The 19,586-nt window shown below is 31.7% G+C and overlaps 2 protein-coding genes across 4 annotated transcripts; one reads left to right on the top strand and one right to left on the bottom strand.

Annotated features, from left to right (window-relative positions):
• The first annotated feature begins 501 nt into the window (after nt 1-501).
• On the top strand, nt 502-1,327 carry LOC134228970 (uncharacterized). The gene is made up of 2 exons (XM_062710670.1): nt 502-780; nt 1,241-1,327. Exons 1-2 carry the CDS (start codon nt 502-504, stop codon nt 1,325-1,327), a joined length of 366 nt encoding a protein of 121 aa, XP_062566654.1.
• Nucleotides 1,328-6,129: 4,802 nt separating this feature from the next.
• Nucleotides 6,130-13,145, bottom strand: LOC134228980 (uncharacterized). Of its 3 annotated transcripts, XM_062710681.1 has the most exons (3): nt 13,123-13,145; nt 7,671-7,712; nt 6,130-6,740 (listed from the first exon to the last, which is right to left on the bottom strand). In XM_062710681.1, exons 1-3 carry the CDS (start codon nt 13,128-13,130, stop codon nt 6,302-6,304), a joined length of 489 nt encoding a protein of 162 aa, XP_062566665.1. In that variant the 5' UTR covers nt 13,131-13,145; the 3' UTR covers nt 6,130-6,301. The 3 variants fall into 3 exon arrangements, with proteins under 3 accessions (XP_062566665.1, XP_062566666.1, XP_062566668.1); XM_062710682.1 differs by lacking the exons at nt 7,671-7,712; nt 13,123-13,145 and adding an exon at nt 7,187-7,361; XM_062710684.1 differs by lacking the exons at nt 7,671-7,712; nt 13,123-13,145 and adding an exon at nt 6,927-7,045.
• Nucleotides 13,146-19,586: the final 6,441 nt, after the last annotated feature.

Genomic DNA, 19,586 nt, shown 5'->3' with positions numbered 1-19,586 from the left:
CACAATGATTTTGATTAAAAATGTATAAATTTTCATAAAACTGATTTGAATTGGTGATTGTTTTAATGAACTTGAAATCATTTTAATACTAAAAGGACGCAAACATGCACACACCTTCACATGAAATATACAATGACGTATACATGTATATCACTAAATCCTACATTAATTGATTATTAGTACAGATATAAATAAAACAATAAAAGTCTTTCTTCGTTTATTAGTACTGCGACAATAGTTCCTGTATGTTATGCTAAGTCTTTTTTTTACAGAAATGTGTGCTTTTCTATAATCATTCGTTGTTGCTTCATCATATCACAAGGACAATTACGATTGATTTAAATCGAATCTGTTTTATATGATAAGGGAATCTTGCATATTAATTTGAAGGAGTATTGGCCGTGTTTTTATTTTTGCATTTAAAGATGATTGGTTATTGCTCCCTTTTTGAGAAAAACACACACACACATAGTATGATATCAGAAATATTTGTTTTACAGAATGGCAGTTTGGGTAGCAACTACCGGTTCAAAAATTCCAGAGGATGCAATAAGAGCAGGGTACGAGACAGATGGGCGACCACTTTTTATTGCCCGAGCAAAGATTCATGGTATCATGACGTCTGGAAAATGCGGTTTTCACCTTCCTGGAGCCCATATCCCATATGGAAGGAAAGAAGAAATCATCAATCAGTACGAGGTGTTGGTTTTGCCCTTGAGAAAACCTGGTTTTTTAGATTGGCAGAAGGCTTGTTTACGGCCCCTCAAAAAGGAAGCCGTGGTGATAACACATGAATTAAATCTACGCTATATGAAAGAGTGCAGAAATTGTTTTGATCAAAATATAAATACTTTGTATCAAACTGAAGAAAGTGATAAGAACTTTTTACTAAATCAAATTAATGAAGCATTTACTAAATGTAAACTCAAAATATTAATTGTAAAACACACTAGAAAATCTCCTGCATGCGTATTATTACAAGTGTGCATACATTAGCTATTGTGGAGCTTCGAAATTCAAAAAGGTTTCTAGACTTAGCAATTATTGAAATTTCTACTTCAAATTAAATGAAAAATGCAAATTTATATTATTCACAGTTTTGTTTTTAGTTTGTTAATAAAAAAAATTATCAAAACTCGTTAAAAAAATCACATTTGTGAAATCTCAAAAATTATATATTTTATATATTTGAAAAGAAGGCTAATCCACCAAACGCCTTGGATTTTATGTTGGTATATATTTTGATAACTGTGCATACATTAGCTATTGTGGAGCTGAATTCAGTTACAAGGATTATGAGGCCCTGTGTACAAAGCATTTCGAATGAAATCGACGTGGAAAGAATCAGATACATTCAAATCTATATTTTATATATTAAAATAATCATTAGTAGATATATTTTGATAACTCTATTTTCTTGGACTCTTTTCCTTTTCTGTTGAATCAAAGTGAAATAAAAAGAATAGTATGTATATTTCTAATTTTTAATTTTTAAAATGTTAACAAATTCATCTGAAGTGATTTTTTTGTCTTCGTTGCTAAATTTTAACTTGTTCGCAAGTGTGTCTTCAACTTTATAAAGCTCTTTCTCGTAGAAAAAAAAATCAAAATAGGTTTTCTGTAGGAAAGATTGTTTCACAGTGACCAGAGTTTAACAAACATTTCATTAAAAATGTAGAGCGGGCATAATTTGTGCCCCAAAATATGGTCAAATATTTTTCATCTTTAGAGCTGTTATGGAATAAAGATAGTGCACCGCAGAAATTATCAAAATTTTTCAATTAGAAGCACCATGAATTTTAAAGTTTAAGGGAGTGCTCAATTAAGATACTGTAAGAAGTAACTTAAACTTCATATAATTCTCCTGAAGAAATAAGCATACAGTACCCAGTAAATTCTTTTCTTTATTAATGAAATGTATGGAGATATCGAGAAGGATTCAAGCTCAAAGTCCATTAAACAATACAAAATAGGAACAGAGCAAACACGGACCTCCAAAACATCACAGGTGGGATCAGGTGCCATGAAGAAGGGAGCATCCCCTGCCGACCGGTCACACCCGCTGTGTACTCCTTGTCATGATGGGGTGTAATAACGGAAAAATCAGTCGACAATGCTGTGTGTATATAATAACCTAAAAATTAGGATGAAAAAATATCAATCAGCATTTGATTTAATTCTGAATTGTACTTGCTGACAGGGTCGTTTTATCGACCCTAGAACTTACCAAATAATGGCTTTAAACGAAGATGCTGATATTCTTGTTTCAGCAACTTGTTTGTCAATAATTCAACTCGTTTTTGCGTGTATGTGCGTGTACATAATTTGGCATATTTAAAATTCCGCGCATTTACTTGGTATGGAGTTGTTGGCGCTATCATAAATTAGCGCTACATTAGCGCTTCACTTGTACGTTCAGTGTATTGTATACAGAAATGATTTCTTAGCGGTATTCATGGATAGCTCATTGTTGTCTGCGCCAAAGCCATTAAAATATGTAGCCTGCTTTTTAAAGTACGCATACAGTATTTGTATGTTGTTAACACCACCCCGTCAGCGGTTTCTTTTTTCAATCATATGGAGACATCACCACTTGATTTTTTTTTCAGTCATATGGAGACATTACCACTTGCCGGCGGAGAGCTGCAAATTTTGTCCTGTTATCTGCACTTTCGGCCGTTGGGCAGGGAGGAATCTTTTCTTGCCAGCACCTACGGAGTCTCGATTTATACAGTCTCGTACGAAAGATCTTTATGCAAGAGAATGCTCTACGTATGAACAATTTCTTAAACGGGAGGAGTCGATGTAATGGCCTTGTCGGCAAATACAATGTACTTATATCATAAAGTCAAATGCTGTTTGGCTTTTTCGTACTTAATGTTAGACCATTATTTTAACGCTTAGAATAGTCGACGGATTTTTCTGTTATATCTCCAAATATTTTCCATTAAAAAGTTGGTTATGTTCATTACATATATCTATTTAACCTTTGGAGACCAGGTCTTCCAAAAATCTGTTGAAATTCAAAGGAACACTATTCTATGTGATTTAGAATAACAGACCTGTTTTTGTATATTTCTATGGAGTCTTTTATTTCGAATACACGAAGATATATCAATGAACACTGAAATAACAATTACTATTGTTTATTGACAAAATGTCGCAGATTTATCTTAATGTCAAGGTTATGACCATACCAAGAGCCCTTTATCAATTGCATACGGGATTCATTTATTTACATAGGCAATTTAGCCACATATGATCTACATATGCATTGCCTTTCATATGAGGATCATATGTGGATCATATGAGAATCATATGTATATACAATCATATGAGAATCATATGTGGCTAAGTTGCCTGTGTAGAAGTTGTAAATAAATTCAGCTCCGTTAGAGATTTTGCTACACTCGATTACTTTTATTTTTTATTAGTTTAATTTTTAATTTTTTTTGTCCGTCACTGTCTGTCTGTCTGTAAACAATTTTTCAAAATGCTACTCCTCCTACAGTTTTGGTCTGATTCCAATATAACTTGGCACACAAGTAGACTACAATAAGATACATAATTCTGTGTATCGGTTTTTGATTTCGATGAACGGTGTTGCCGTGGTTACTAAAAATAGAAATTTCTGTCAAATTCTTTCCAAATGCTACTCCTCCTACAGTTTTGGTCTGATTTCAATATAACTTGGCACACAAGTAGACTACACTAAAATACATAATTCTGTGTATCGGTTTTTGATTTCGATAAACGGTGTTGCCGTGGTTACTAAAAATAGAAATTTCTGTCAAATTCTTTCAAAATGCTGCTGCTCCTACAGTTTTGGTCTGATTTCAATATAACTTGGCACACAAGTAGACTACACTAAGATACATAATTCTGTGTATCGGTTTTTGATTTCGATGAACGGTGTTGCTGTTGTTACTAAGAATAGAAATTTCTTTGAAATGCTTTCAAAATGCTACACCTACTACAGTTTTGGTCTTATTTCAATATAACTTGGCACACAAGTAGACTACACTAAGATACATAATTCTGTGTATCGGTTTTGATTTCGATAAACGGTGTTGCCGTGGTTACTAAAAATAGAAATTTCTGTCAAATTCTTTCAAAATGCTACTGCTCCTACAGTTTTGGTCTGATTTCAATATTACTTGGCACACAAGTAGACTACACTAAGATACATAATTCTGTGTATCGGTTTTTGATTTCGATGAACGGTGTTGCTGTTGTTACTAAGAATAGAAATTTCTGTGAAATGCTTTCAAAATGCTACACCTACTACAGTTTTGGTCTGATTTCAATATAACTTGGCACACAAGTAGACTACACTAAGGTACATAATTCTGTATGTCATTTTTTCACTTCAATGAATGGTGTTGCCATGGTTACTAAAAATAGAAATTTCTGTTAAATACTCTCAAAATGCTACTCCAAATACAGTTTTAGTCTAATTATAATATAATGTGGCATGCAAGTAGACTACACTAAGAACATAAAGAGACTTAATCAAGAATCATTATTCTATTTATTGCTGTTGAAAAGTTTCAATTTCCAACTGCCTAAGTACTTTTCTCTTCCTTTTCTATAAGCGCAAACCAGTAGAGCTTCAGTCTCGACAGAGACTTCTGGTTTTTGCACAAAGAAGGACAATAATGTATATTACACTATCAAATGGGGAGTCATATTTTCGTTGTTTAAAATTTACAACTGTGTGTAAATGTTTGCATTACGAAGTTTTAACATCATGAAAAATATGGAAATAACAAACAGTATTCAAATATTTTTAATTGTTTATCTCATACATGTGGAGGATACTACCCACGAAATAACCCTATCCATTATTTATGGGCGGGTAAGAGCTCGAGATTATCAACAGCACTTGTTTTTTGCCTTAAAAAGTGAATGATTAAATAGTTTTCATGAGAAACTTTAGGCCTAGCAGTTTTGTTGATGATGCAAGATTCTTTTGACGGTTGTTGCAGACCAACTTTCAACAACGCTTTTTTACATTATAACAGTACAATTTACCATGGGTGAAAATGTAGGGCTAGCTACATTTCGTCTAGTACAAGTAAGCACTATCACAGTACAGAAAACGCCTTCAGCATCAGAGTTGAATCCAAGATCCCCGAGTCCTTACAACTTTCAATAAAAAGTTCGAATAAAATAAATCTGCAAGAAATTGTCACAAATGTTTTAAAATAATTCATATTTTGAACATGATTTAACTTTTTACGGCATGACAACGTTAACAGCCAAACTTCATCAAGATATGCCTCGTGAATTTTAATAGAAATCATTCATAGTTCTTTTCAGTTCTTTTTAGTTATATTTCCTAAAAAGAAAAATCTCATGAGATAAAAGAACATCTAAGTTTTATAATTGTCTGATTTAATATTTCCTTTATCTATTTTTTTTTTTATCTATTTCCCGTTGAGTTGGTGTATATTTTCTCGACAAGCCTGGTGAATATGCATCTCTATTCGTTGGATAGAGCAATATAGACATATACAAATTCTATTTCTCTTTTTAAAGAGAAAAGGATGTCTATGGATGCTTGATAATCTGAGTGTTTAATGGTATGCTAAAAATACTGTGCCTTCATTTCACATAGTGATGATTAGTTCATTCAACTTCGAGCTTGATACACTAGTGGTAGACCAGTCCTGCAACGTGCTTTTAAAGCGAAGATAGTAATTTCAAACTTAAAGAGTTCTCAAAGTTATGAACACAACTGAAGGTGTTTCATTTTTCAGTCCTGTATTTGTTAAAGAGATATATGATGGCTAAGAGAGAAAGTCTTTTAATTTCCTGCGTGTATAATATGTTGTTGAAAACATGCAAGTAGAGCAATTGCTATTCACAACTTTATCAACAAGCATGGTTTTACTGTACTTAATGCATGCTCCATGTTTTACAAAGAATATTGAAAATACATGTAAAACAATTGCACGAAAATATATATATTATATAACAGTTTGTCTCGAATAATTTCTTTTGGAGCCATAACCACATGTCTCCTAGTTCTTCGTCATAAGGTAGTTTTGTAAATCGAGCCCCTGGTTCAGTCTAAGTATATTTAACAGATTCTACTTAGCGATAAGCAATGATACAATCTGTAGATAATATTTATCTTTTTATTTTGTAAGATTAGAAAATAGAACACATAATGAAAGTATACATAGCTATTAATATATGTCGGTATTATATAAAAGATAACTTTTCTTTGCATATGACCTTATTATTCATTGTAGCCACCGTCAATTAATGGAGCATTTCAAATTCTGTTCAGGTTTTATTTGATCTGACACAGGACCTCATAATCCTTGATGCTGATTTCGTTCCCTCCATAGCCTATGTAAGCACACTTGTGAGGGTGAGAAGTGGCAATTTTCCCCGGGACTAAACTCCCCTGGTAGTAAGCTCTCCCGACATAAGTATCATTGTCGGTCCTGTAGGCATTTGGTGGCACGTTGCCATGAGAAGCCCTCTGCCAATCTAAAAAGCCAGGACTTCTGGAGGGATGAACCAACACCTCATACTGATTGATGATTTGTTCCTTCATGCCATATGGAATATGAGCTCCAGGAATGTGGTATCCACATTTTCCAGGCGTCATGATGCCTTCAATTCGTGCCCGGGCAACAAAAAGAGGATTCCCATCCGCTTCATATCCACCCCTTACTGCCCCCTCTGGTATGTTTGATCCAGTTGTTGTAACCCAAACTGCCATTCTGAAATTTAAACAGTCAGAATTGATACTAACTTAAATTACTTTTAATTCTTATTTGAGTTGAGGGGGAAAAGGGTCATTAAAAAATATTGCAATCAAAAACACGTACTGTAGATATAAGTTCAATTATTGCGCCATGATTGGATCTTATAAAGATAAAAAATATAGATATTTTGCTGGTCCTTACCTTATAAACTGTAGAAAATCAACTATAAAGTCAGCGTTATGAGCTAGTGCGCAGTTGTAAATATTATGTATATTCAGAATGAAAATCGCAGTGTAGCAAAGCTGTACTGTTATTTTGCATAACAGAAAACCAAATCAAACCAAAATCTGTCACCGTAAGATGACACTGCACACTGCACACCTTTAAAGTTTTTTTTTAATATCCTGTTGTGTTTGTTATGCAGACTAGAAAAAAATTTACCTGGTGTATTGTTCACGTACCTTGAAATGTTGCTTTTAGAAATTGGGTTTCTTTTTCCTGGAAAAATGTGTCTTCAACACTAGCACAATTATGGCGGCCTTATGATATTGATTCCTCCCCCTCTCTAGAAAAGATTAGGCGAAGGGCTACTGACCGGTGATGCTTAAGTAGACCGAACTAGAATAAACATGCCGTATTAAGATAATCAATGTGTGTCAAGTGGCAGAGCAATCGTACATGCATTAAAATAAGAAATATTTTTGTATGTAAACTAAACTATGGCGTAAAATATTCCCACTGAGCAGAGCTTTATGCTCAAAATTTAAAAAAAATGAAAGATTCCTACACATATGGAAACGTGTTATAAGTATCCACTCTAGTATTAATACGTGTCTTTTAATCCAAGAAATTAAAACGAAAATAACGTCAATTTAAAAATACAATGAATACAAAACAAATATATTGGAAATACATTTTTTTGCGAAAAAAAATCATCATACTTACATCAATACGGAAAGAGGAAGAAATATAAGGTATGACAGTCCACTAGGGTAATAAATACAAAGGATAAGGAAAAGATAAATTTGAAATTCCATTGGATTGCTTCCTCTTTTAACATTTACATGAAGTTCATAACTAACATGCACAATAGTTCTTAAATTATCTTGCTTACAATAATTTCATATTCAAAAGTTCATTGCAGTGATACTAAATACTCTTTATTTAAATATCGCAAGTATAGCAAACACACTTTTGGAAAACCAACATTATTTCGAAAAGATTATCTCTGTTATCTTGAAATAAACGATTATTAAGGTATTCCGATCCACAGCCAGGATGGATAATTATACCCCCCGCTTGAAAAGTGGGAGGGTATATAGTAATCGGTATTTCCGTTCGTCTGTACGTCCGTCCGTCCGTCTAGTACGCTTTATCTCTTATCCGCAACTCCTCTTATACTACTGAGTGAAATTTAATGAAACTTTCATAGAATCTTTAATACATAGTGCTATTGTGCACCTTCTATTTTACTTTTTTATTCGACACGTATTTTAAGTTTCCCATAGCAAAACATGGACATTGCCATTATATGTTTACCTATGACGTCATATATAGAAGCTTCTGGATAACATTTGATAGGACGAGTTTACACATTACCGTAAAACAATATAGCAACACATAGACATTATGGGAGGCGGGGGGTATCATTTAGTGAGCTCATTGCTCACAGTACCTCTAGTTTAATTTATAATTTAATTTAAAAGGTCTCAAAATCAAGCATGAAATGAAGGTTATTGAGATATATATTATGATTAACTTTTAAGATGAAGTTTGAATAATTATTGTGGATAAAAACACATTACTTTGAGAATTCAGAGACTTTTCTTATTTTATGAGATTGTAGCAAGTATAAAATAGAAGGAAATTGGCATTTAATTGAAGATTAAATGATTTTTTTTTAAGTGCATGAAAATGTATGATTGCGGGGAAACGGTATATGTGTGATTTTGCGTTAGAAATATACTTATAGAAAATGGTATATGCGTTAAAATGCGTGACTGCGGGGAAGGGGGTTAATTTGACCATGTTCAGCAGTTTTCTGATGAGTTTAAAGTAATACATGAAAATCAAACAGGTTTTAGAAAAGGTTATTCAACAATTGATAATTTATTCTCAATACATATTTTATTTGAGCTTCTTAAAACAAAAAAGAAAAAACTATTTTGTTTGTTTGTAGATTTTGAGAAAGCTTTTGATAACGTATGGAGGAAAGCATTGTGGTTTAAACTTTTATCTTACAATATTAACGGCAAAATGTATGACATTATTTTGAATATGTACAGTCAGATAAAATCCAGAATTGTCTATAATCAAGAACAGTCAGATTTTTTTCAATGTGCAAATGGTGTTAGACAGGGTGAAAATATGTCATCGTTTTTATTTTCTATGTATCTTAACGATTTACACGATTTCCTGAATGCATCCAATATTGAAGGTTTATCAACTATATCAGAGATGTTTGAAAACAAACTAAATATATTTTTTAAATTATTTGCAATCTTATACGCAGATGACACTGTATTGGTTGCAGAATCTTCTGAAGAGCTACGAAAACAACTAGATAGCTTCTGTAAATATTGTAAAAAATGGAATTTAAAGATAAATATCGACAAATCAAAAATATTAATATTCAGTAAAAGTAGACGTGAAGAAAATATACAGATGCAGTATGATGATAAGAAAATAGATGTAGTAACAGAATTTAACTATTTGGGAGTTATATTATGTAAATCTGGCTCATTTAAAACGGCAAAAAAGAAAATAGCTGAAAAGGCAACAAAAGCACTATACGAAGTATTAAAAAAAGGAAGATTACATAACCTATCAATACAGTGTCAGCTAGATCTATTTGATAAAATTGTGCAACCTATTTTGTTATATGGATGTGAAGTTTGGGGATTTTCAAATAATGCAATAATAGAAAGGGTTCACCTAAAATTTTGTAAACTTCTACTCCATTTAAAAGATTCAACCCCAGATTTTATGATATATGGCAAACTTGGCCGACACCCCATGGAAATCCAAATAAAAACGCGCATGATATCTTATTGGTCAAAATTAATCACTGGAAAGGAAATTAAAATTGCAAATTTATGTTATAAATTAGGCTTCATTATAAATCAAGAAATAGGAGGGAAAATTGTTTGGCTTGAAAATATTAGAAATATCTTAAATAACTGTGGACTCTCAAATGTATGGCTTGAACAAAACCCAATTAATATTAAATGGTTAAAGGCGAAAGTTAAACTCACATTATTGGATCAATTCAAACAAAGTTGGCAATCAATCCTTCAAACCTCACCCAAAGCTTTAAATTATAGAATATACAAAGACGAACTAAAATTTGAAAACTATTTTAATATTTTATCAAAAAAGGACTTAATAACATTTTGTAGATTTCGAACGTGTAATCATCATTTACCAATTGAAAGTGGACGCTGGCTTAATATACCAAGACAAGATAGAATTTGTCCCCATTGTAATCTAAAAGAACTCGGAGATGAGTTTCATTACATTTTAAAGTGCAACTCGCTACAAACAGAAAGAAAACTTTGCTTAACAGAAAAACACATAAAATTCCAGAATATAATTAGTTTTAAAAACATTATGAACAACAATAAACACTGCTTTCTAAGAAAATTGTGCTCCTTTGTAAAGAAAATAAATAAAATATGCTCCCCGGCCTAAATTCCCATCCTTCACATTTATAGTAACCTACAATTTTTTTGTTTTTGTTAAGTTTCTTACTCACGCATGCCTTTCTAGACCTATTGTTGTATATAAAATCACCTATATGTTTTTTGTAGTCTCTGTACGCTATTGTAAAATGTTGATGAGATTCAAATAAATGATTGATTGCAGTTTTTAAAACAAGTACCCTAAAAGTATCCCTATGCATTTTGAATTGATTGTGGCAGTAATTGGTGGGATGTTATGCTATGTATACTATGTGGTGCCGTGGGGTGCTAAAGAACTGAAAGTTAGTGATATTTGATTTTTTTTGTGACTGACATGAAGAAAACCTTGCAGTCGATTTAAATTGTAATTTATCATAATTATATATGACCAAAAATGTATTTATACCCCCGCTTGAAAAGCGGGAGGGTATATAGTAATCGTTATGTCCGTCCGTCCGTCTAACTGTCTGAACATCCGTCTCTTACGCTTTGGGGTACCCATCTCTTATCCGCAACTCCTCTCATACCACTGATTGAAATTGGATGAAACTTTCACAGTATCTTTATTACCTATTGCCATTGTGAACCTCCTATTTTACTTTTTGATCCGACACATATTTTGGGTTTCCCATAACAAAACATGGACAATGTCATTATATTCATATGGAAGGCGTGGGTGCCATTTAGTGAGCTCATACCTGACAGTACCTCAAGTTCTAATTAAAATTCTTTAATCTTTAATCTTCATAAAACCTATAAAATATTCAGTGAAGTTTTGATATGAATTGGTTTATTATCATCATTATCATAATTCTTAAGTAAAATTTTGAAGATTACTTATTACTGCGTTATAAAGATATGAACTGTTGATTAAACTTATTGAAACCAAATAAAATTATTTAAATTTTCAACTCCTACTTTATTGGTGTAAATTAAGTTCATCACTCAGTGACCATTGTCTGTAATTATCTAGTGCTTATCTCAACATTCAGATGTTATATTAAACGAAATTTATATTAATTACAAATTTTGCAAATCTTGACAATTACGTGCACTGATAAAAAGTCTGCTGTTTGTGCCTAAATTTCCAATTTCTATTAAAAAAAATTCTGCTGGTGCAAATGAGACTTATGATTTGTTGAGATATTAAACAAATATATTGTTATGTGTTTTGAATTTAAACACTTGTTTTTAATGTGTTTAAATATGTTAAATTTCTAAGCTCACAAGTGTTTAGATCATAAACTTTCTCTTACTTGATTAGAAAGTTTACATGTTCAAGAATTTAATATAAATAAAGAAGTGACAACAAAGTATCCTCGTATAGTGTGTGGACTCTACATTTCTTACAGTGTAGATAATAATGCTTTTGCAATATATTGATTAGATATGAGTACATGTAAATAATCAAATAAAAGTTTTATCTCTTTAGATGGTTACATAACAGATAGAACATGCTATCGATATCGAAGTCTAGTCTGCTGTTAAATTTGATATACAAATCAATGTCATTCTTATTTAATTTTGATATGGATAGTATTTAGCTGTAATCTTCTTATTTTTTTTATAGATGATTTAAATAAATACATCGATAAAATGACTGCAATTTGATAATTTTTGGATAAGGAAATGAACAAGAATTCCAAGACAACCGTGCATTCTTTATAAAACCTAAGTTAATTTTCCATTTACTTCTATACACGTCTAAAGAGTTGTCTCTCTTTGACCTGAAATGATTTATAAAGAGGTGTATACAACGAATAGTGATTGACATGTATATATGTACATAATATAGTTTTCTTTCAAAAGTCAAGGCTTTTTGATATTATAAACAGCTGTGTTTTTCAAGAAAAACAGAACTCGTAAATACCGGGTATACTTACCTTGTCATCGGTCATCATCTTCGCTAGCCAAGGGTTCCCGATCCGAAATATACTCTACAACAAAGAAGATTTCAGATCAAAAACCCTTGGCTAGCGAAGATGCACCTGCGTACGGGGTTTATATATCTCAGTTTATTCGATACGCAATATACAAAAGCATGCTCTACAAATGTACAATTTCGAAAAGGAGGTAAATTATTGATGAAAATAATGTGGAAACAAGAATATCAGTTTAAAGTTATCATTTCGTACGATCTATGGCCGATGCAATGACATTGTCAGCAAATACAATTTATCATTGAGTCAAGTACTGACTGACGTTTTCGAGGCCATTTTATACATACTGAATTGTCGACGGATTCTGGCGATCATGACAAGGAGCACACGGTGGGTGTGACTGATCGGCAGGGAATGCTCACTCCTCCATGGCACTCTGATGTGTTTGCTATGCTTCTATTTTGTATTGTTTCATGGACTATTAAGCTTGTATACTGTTTGTTATATCCATATATTTCTTTTTATTCATTTTTTTTCTCGATTGCCTTGTTATCATTGAAAAATCCCCTATGATTTTTTGTAAAATAATCATAGTTATGATTTTGAAGCAAGTACAGGCCAAAGTATAACTTAATGTGGGGGTTGGGGGCATAAGTCTTTTACACACATCTTTTGTTATTAATTTTTGTTTGATTTCTTACTTTAAATTAAACATCTTTATGTGAGGCGTCTAAAGTTATGCACTAACTTATAAATTTAGGAAATATAACGAAGTTAATTTCATGTTAGTTTCAACATGTAGTCATCTTTAAAATATGTTTGTTTGAATTACTTTACCGTTTCATTTCCCTTTTACGTTCTCTGATGATTATAAATCCCTGAAGATCAAGCTCTTTGACTTTGCCTAAAATAAATGAAAACATATGAAGACATGGTGCACAGCACTCCCAAAGTGTCTCCTTCCGTGCTGTAAATATTGACAGGGGAGGGGTAAAGACAGGAGCCTGGATTAATATTACTTGAATTTTTCTTGTATTTTTGTAAATCGTCCTTTTCTATACATTTTACATAATTATTCTTGATCGACCTCAAAGGATACATGACCAAAAAAAAAACAAAAAAAAAAAAAAAAAAAAAAAAAAAAAAAAAAAAAAAAAAAAACAAAAAAAAAAAAAAAAAAAACAAAAAAAAAAAAAAAAAAAAAAAAAAAAAAAAAAAAAAAAAAAAAAAAAACAAAAAAAAAAAAAAAAAAAAAAAAAAACACCATGAAACGGATTGCTGTTTGGCAGTTGTTGATTGGACATTATATTATGTGGTGTTTTGGGTGCTTTAGAACTGAAAGTTAATCAAATTTGATATTTTGTGACTGGCAAAGGAAATCATCAGGGTTTCCTACATTTAATTCCTTTTGAAATAAGTGAATCAAGGTTTTCATTATTTGTTATAATTACTTCACTAATAATGAAGTGTCCAGAAAGACTATATTTATAAGGTGAAAAGGAATATGAACACGAAAAAGTAGGTTCAAGATGTTCGACAATCAGGCAATATGAAGTTTGTAATGAATGCCTTGGAAGGAATTGTCGATGAATTTCAATAGCATGTAATTTGAGGAAACCCGTGTTGGCTTTAACAATTCGACATAGAAATGAATGGCTGTATATAATTAAAAAAAAATATCTGACATTTCTGTGTTATTGATTTTGATTATTTCAAATTTTCAAAAGTTCTTTAGAGTTTTTAAGTGTCCACTTCTAAAAACCTGCTTAATCAAATGAAAGTACGACATGTTTTTTGCTTGGTCACTATATAAAAAAGTAATAGAAGAAGTACTAATATCATACATTTCATAAAGAAGGTACAAGATGATTGCACATTCTTCTCAATTCAGATTTTATCAGTCCTTAAGAGGGAATCAGGAAATATACCGAGCAATGCGAATTATAGCCATTTGGATGAAGAGAAAAGACTATTTTGATATGGATAAGGAAGATTAAGAGTATAGCAGTAATTGAGCCATTGCGAATTTCTTGTAAGAATGGCGAGTGTGTAAAAATTTTTCCTGACACTTGACATTCAATTGAAGTATTTTCATTTCCTTTGTCCTCATGAAGCACTAATTAAAGAGTATTCCTTTCATAAGGAGACAATTAGATACTAGTATTACGTGTCAACGTTACATTGTACATGTATCTCTAGCAAATCATTTTGAAGTCTATTATTTTACTTATTTTATATACGTTTTTATGGTTCTCCGATCCTCAATCAGGAAGAATAACTCATAAATTTATAATTTATTTCAAAAAGTCCAAAAATTAAAGTTTGAAAATTGAACCTTTGTATGTAACAATATTCATTGTTTGCCTCTCAATGTGCTTCGTGGTTCCTTGAAGTTCTCGGAAAGGTCTCATAAATACTTGACATTCAATTGAAGTATTTTTATTTCCTTTGTCCTCATAAAGTACTAATTAAAGAGTAATCCTTTCATAAGGAGACAATTAGATACTAGTATCACGTGTCAACGTTACATTGTACATGTATCTCTAGCAAATCATTTTGAAGTCTATTATCTTACTTATTTTATATACGTTTTTATGGTTCTCCGATCCTCAATCAGGAAGAATAACTCATAAATTTATAATTTATTTCAAAAAGTCCAAAAATTAAAGTTTGAAAATTGAACCTTTGTATGTAACAATATTCATTGTTTGCCTCTCAGTGTGCTTCGTGGTTCCTTGAAGTTCTCGGAAAGGTCTCATAAATACTTGACATTCAATTGAAGTATTTTTATTTCCTTTGTCCTCATAAAGTACTAATTAAAGAGTAATCCTTTCATAAGGAGACAATTAGATACTAGTATCACGTGTCAACGTTACATTGTACATGTATCTCTAGCAAATCATTTTGAAGTCTATTATCTTACTTATTTTATATACGTTTTTATGGTTCTCCGATCCTCAATCAGGAAGAATAACTCATAAATTTATAATTTATTTCAAAAAGTCCAAAAATTAAAGTTTGAAAATTGAACCTTTGTATGTAACAATATTCATTGCTTGCCTCTCAATGTGCTTCGTGGTTCCTTGAAGTTCTCGGAAAGGTCTCATAAATACGAGGGACGTTCAATAAATAATGTCATTAGCTCGATGACATACAACATAGAAACCATATGACATTAAGCTAGACTTTCTCTCATTATTGAATCTTGAATGAATTGATAACAGTTTATGTGACCACTTTTCATCACATGGTTTAATCGTTAGAAGCTGGGAAACAAGGGCTATTCGAGACACTGCATTATAAATGAATGGTAAAGAATCAGTAAACTAGAGTGAAAATAAAAGCTTCATTAAAGCTGCTGTAAAACGTGTTAAAAATCCCAAAGAAATTTTCACTGAAATATGTGACATTTACAGCAACCAATGCCTGTTTTATAGACAAATGAGCAGGTGGACTTCAATGATAAAAAATTATACAATGGGCATCAAAAATGGTTACCGTCCTTGCCAACAAAAATTATAACAACTTATGTACTATTTGCCCAATTTCAACAAATAATATCTGATGATGTATGACTGACTTTAAGACACATAGCAAATTTGATATACATCATATCGGGAGTAGTTTAAAATGTTTTTTAGAAACGTTTGACGGTAAAAAAGCTTGATACTCAAAGATCACCCTACATTTTGAGAAATGAGTGAAAACGACAGCGTGTAGGAATGTCTTAACAATTATTTTAAAATATCAGTAACTGTAGTTATCCAAGTTTGTTTCATATTCAAACAGATAATGGAACATGAATCTATTGCTTAAAACACTCAATACAAAATTTACCATAAGATGTACTTGATAAAAACAGCAATGGTCCGACAAGAGCAAAGGTATGCAAGAACACAGACAGATTTATATGCAATTTTCTTCAATATTAGTGGTACTGTTGTTCAATTTCGTATTCGGGGGGACAGTTTAATTTTTGGAGGAGTCTAGAAAGCAATCTTGTTGCAAATAAATCGAAAGGTTTATTAGAGGAAGGACCTAGAATCAGGAATCCACTACATTAAATTTCTTCATGACAGCGTCCAAACCCTGCACCTCTGAAGAGTAAAGGGGTTTTCGGTATAAAAAGAAAGTTAATATTTTCTCACATTAACAATATTCGCTAGATCTTTTACCTTTTAACTTGTTTCTATTTTCAAACTTGAAAAACCACCTTTCAGAAAGAAAAAAAAACAAGTCCAGGAAATCATTGGATCTGCTATTTTCCAGTATACTAAGGGTCATACCCAAAAATGTGTTCTAAATACTATCAGAAATTAAATAAAAACTTTAACGGACATCTATTTTAATCAAAAGAGATTTATAAGTAAAATCATGAAGACTAAATCATTAAAAAGCGTCTTTTGCTTCTTTCCGAGCCCCGATGACATTATTTATTGAACGTCCCTCGTAGTCATAATTTTTATCCAATGAAAGTGTTTTAAAATTACATACTGAACGAAATTGAGTATTTTTTAAAAATACAATCATAAATACCAATCTTTATTAAAATGATATGAAATAAGAAGTGATTTGTGGTGTTGTACAATGATAGGAAAGTCTTTGTACACTATGCATCGTAAAATGATCGAAGTAAATAAATAAAAAAAACTAAAGTATCTTATATGTATCAAAGTTATGCAATTTCTTCAAAAGCCTGGATATCTATGATTTTTAATTCTAAAACGTGTTTGTTGATAAAATCTGAATTGGAAAAATGCATATTAGGTGTTTTTATTCGCATTTCCTGAAAGTATATTTGAGATTTACTAAATTTCCCTGTATAATATGATTAACTTTAAAGATGAAGTTTGAAAAATTAACGTGGGTAAAAACACATAAATTTGAGAATTCAGAGACATTTTTGTGAGCATTTTCAGTTAGTCAGTGCCTGATTTTCAGAACCTGAGGATTGGAGTACCTTATATACATATTAACTTATACATTTGATTTAAATCTAATTTATTCGTTTGATTTTACGAACTACGACTACAATAATCCTACCGTACCCCATCTTCTATGGTTAAATCGTGTAAAAATTACTAATAAAAGTACTCTCTCAAAAAGTTTTGGTACAATGAGCAATTGTATTTAATGTAAATATGTTTACCATTAATATGGTTCTGAGTAAATAAATTGACCTGGATAATTGTAACTATACATGTACTCACAGTAAATAACATTTGCCTGAAACCAGTAAAACTTTGCAGAGCATAATGCTTGCCCCCCCCCCCCCCAAATAAATATGCAAGGATTTGCTTATAAATGATCCTAAAATTTTTTTTTTACTTAGATAAAACATGGTTCATGAAGCATAATACGTTTAACTTAGAGCGAGCACTTTCTGAAATTAAAAGTTGCTCAGTTGAGTCAAAGTGCATAAAGATTTATGCATTTACAAGATATTTCGAGTTTCGAGATACAATTTTTGTCTATTAGATGAAAAGTCTTGTCATTTTAATGAGCTAAAGGTGAATACATGTTTTGGGCCCATGTTTTTACAGAAGGTAATTTGGCAAACATTTGAATTTAATTGCAGGTGCTATGATTGCTTTATCTATGAAAGATGATCAATACATAAAAATGTCAAGATAGCAACGTTATGAAATAAAATAATTGTGTTTCACTCATTATAGTCATCTTAGGGGCATCGGCATTTTCTGCTTGTCTAGAGTTCTGACCCAGTTATTCTTGACAAGATTGTAACAGATTTTTCCTATCTATTTCATTGTAAATTGTGCTCCCATCCTACCATCGAGGGCCTTGATTTGAACAATTTAATTTGCACTACCCCAAATTTCAGCTTTTCTGGTCAAGTGGCTCTTGAGAAAATTTTAAAATGGTCCAGCTCTATTTTTGTCTATTCTTGATTATCTCTCCTTGTAAAGGGACTTTACGGTTCATTTTAACAATTTAGACCCTCCTTCTTCCAAGGATACTGCAAACCAACTTTTATTCGTGACGACTTTATTTCGCGATTCAGCATGGATAAACTAGTTTGCGACGATTAATTTTCGCGCTCAAGCCTTTTTGGATCTGTTATTTATAGACACATAAGACTCTAAGGGTCAGTTCGCGGCGAGAAATATTCGCGATGACGAGGCTCTCGCGAACTTCGCGAAAATTTCTCGCACGCGAATAAAAGTTGGTTTACAGTACTTTAAAAAACTTTTGGAGAAGTTAGTTTAAACTTTATTTCATTTAAATTAGACATCATATATACATACAGGATTCGGAAACAAGTTGTAACAACTTATATGAATCAGTTTTAAATTAACTTTCAACCATAAATAAACATTTGCCCTTGTTGAATGACAGGTATAATAGGAAAAATAACTGAAAAAAAATAAAGATGAAACAAAAATGAGAAAAAAAAACTTTTAAAGAGATATATCATAAAATGAATTAACATTAATAGAAAACAAATTTATTTTTTAAAAAGATAGGTGAGCTAGCGCCGTAGCAATTTTTAAACACAGAAAGGAAGGTCCATGATCAAGTGATTTGTTTTGCTGAATTTTTTAATGTTTTTGAGAAATGTATTTTATGGACACAAAGCTAGGTGAAAAAACGAGGGGGGGGGGGCAGTGAAGTGTTGTGTTGACCAGTTGGAGTTTCCAGAGAGTTCCGAATGAGAAGATGTGAAGTAGCTTGGCCCTTTGGGTCATCTTTGTCAAGGACCGTTGGGTTAAAAGCCATACAGAATATTTTTTTTATAAATAATGGATTTGCTCGTGATTTTTAGTGTAAATCCTTGTTAATGGACTTTTTTGCTTGGCCTACATTGTCATGATTGCGAGCATATAAAATATATTTTTACTGTGGTGAGGTTTTGAAAATATACGTGTAGAGTCCATCTTGTGCATAGAAGTAAATAAAACCCCCCTTGCTTTTGTTTAGAACAATCAGATTATGACTCGGGCTTTTGCGTCAGAAAAAAGAGAAAATTTGAAGTATTATAATTACGTAGATATTTTTAAAGTGTAAAATACACAATAAATAAACAGCTATTTAATGATACAACGAAGTTGTTATCGTACGGTCTATCTATAGTAGTTTTCAGTTTTCCCAGAATGCACGACCGTGCATAAAGCCGAGCAAGCGTATTCCAGGAATTTGGACTAACGTAGTTGCTAGCGCTCGAGAGAGCGCTAGCAATGAGGAATAAAAATAATACAATACAGTACAGGATCAAACAATAACAACAATACGACCACAAGTAATGTTCAAGTTACAAATCTTTTAGAGGCAGAAATAAATTG

The sequence above is a fragment of the Saccostrea cucullata genome, unplaced genomic scaffold (genome assembly GCF_032062105.1).
Source record: "Saccostrea cucullata isolate Sc308-1 unplaced genomic scaffold, CSIRO_AGI_Scuc_v1 ctg59, whole genome shotgun sequence".
Taxonomy (NCBI): Eukaryota; Metazoa; Mollusca; class Bivalvia; order Ostreida; family Ostreidae; genus Saccostrea; species Saccostrea cuccullata.
Note: the sequence above shows the minus strand (reverse complement) of the source record. Positions and strands in the feature narration are given on the sequence as shown.

What these genes read in the sequence shown, in the direction of transcription:
- LOC134228970 (XM_062710670.1), top strand. Translation starts at nt 502, where the DNA reads ATGGCAGTTTGGGTAGCAACTACCGGTTCAAAAATTCCAGAGGATGCA. An exon ending in CCCTCAAAAAGGAAGCCGTG is followed by an intron (nt 781 to 1,240) that starts GTGATAACACAT and finishes GTTGGTATATAT; the next exon opens with TTTGATAACTGTGCATACAT.
- LOC134228980 (XM_062710681.1), bottom strand. An exon ending in CTTCCTCTTTCCGTATTGAT is followed by an intron (nt 6,741 to 7,670) that starts GTAAGTATGATG and finishes TTTAAATTTCAG; the next exon opens with AATGGCAGTTTGGGTTACAA.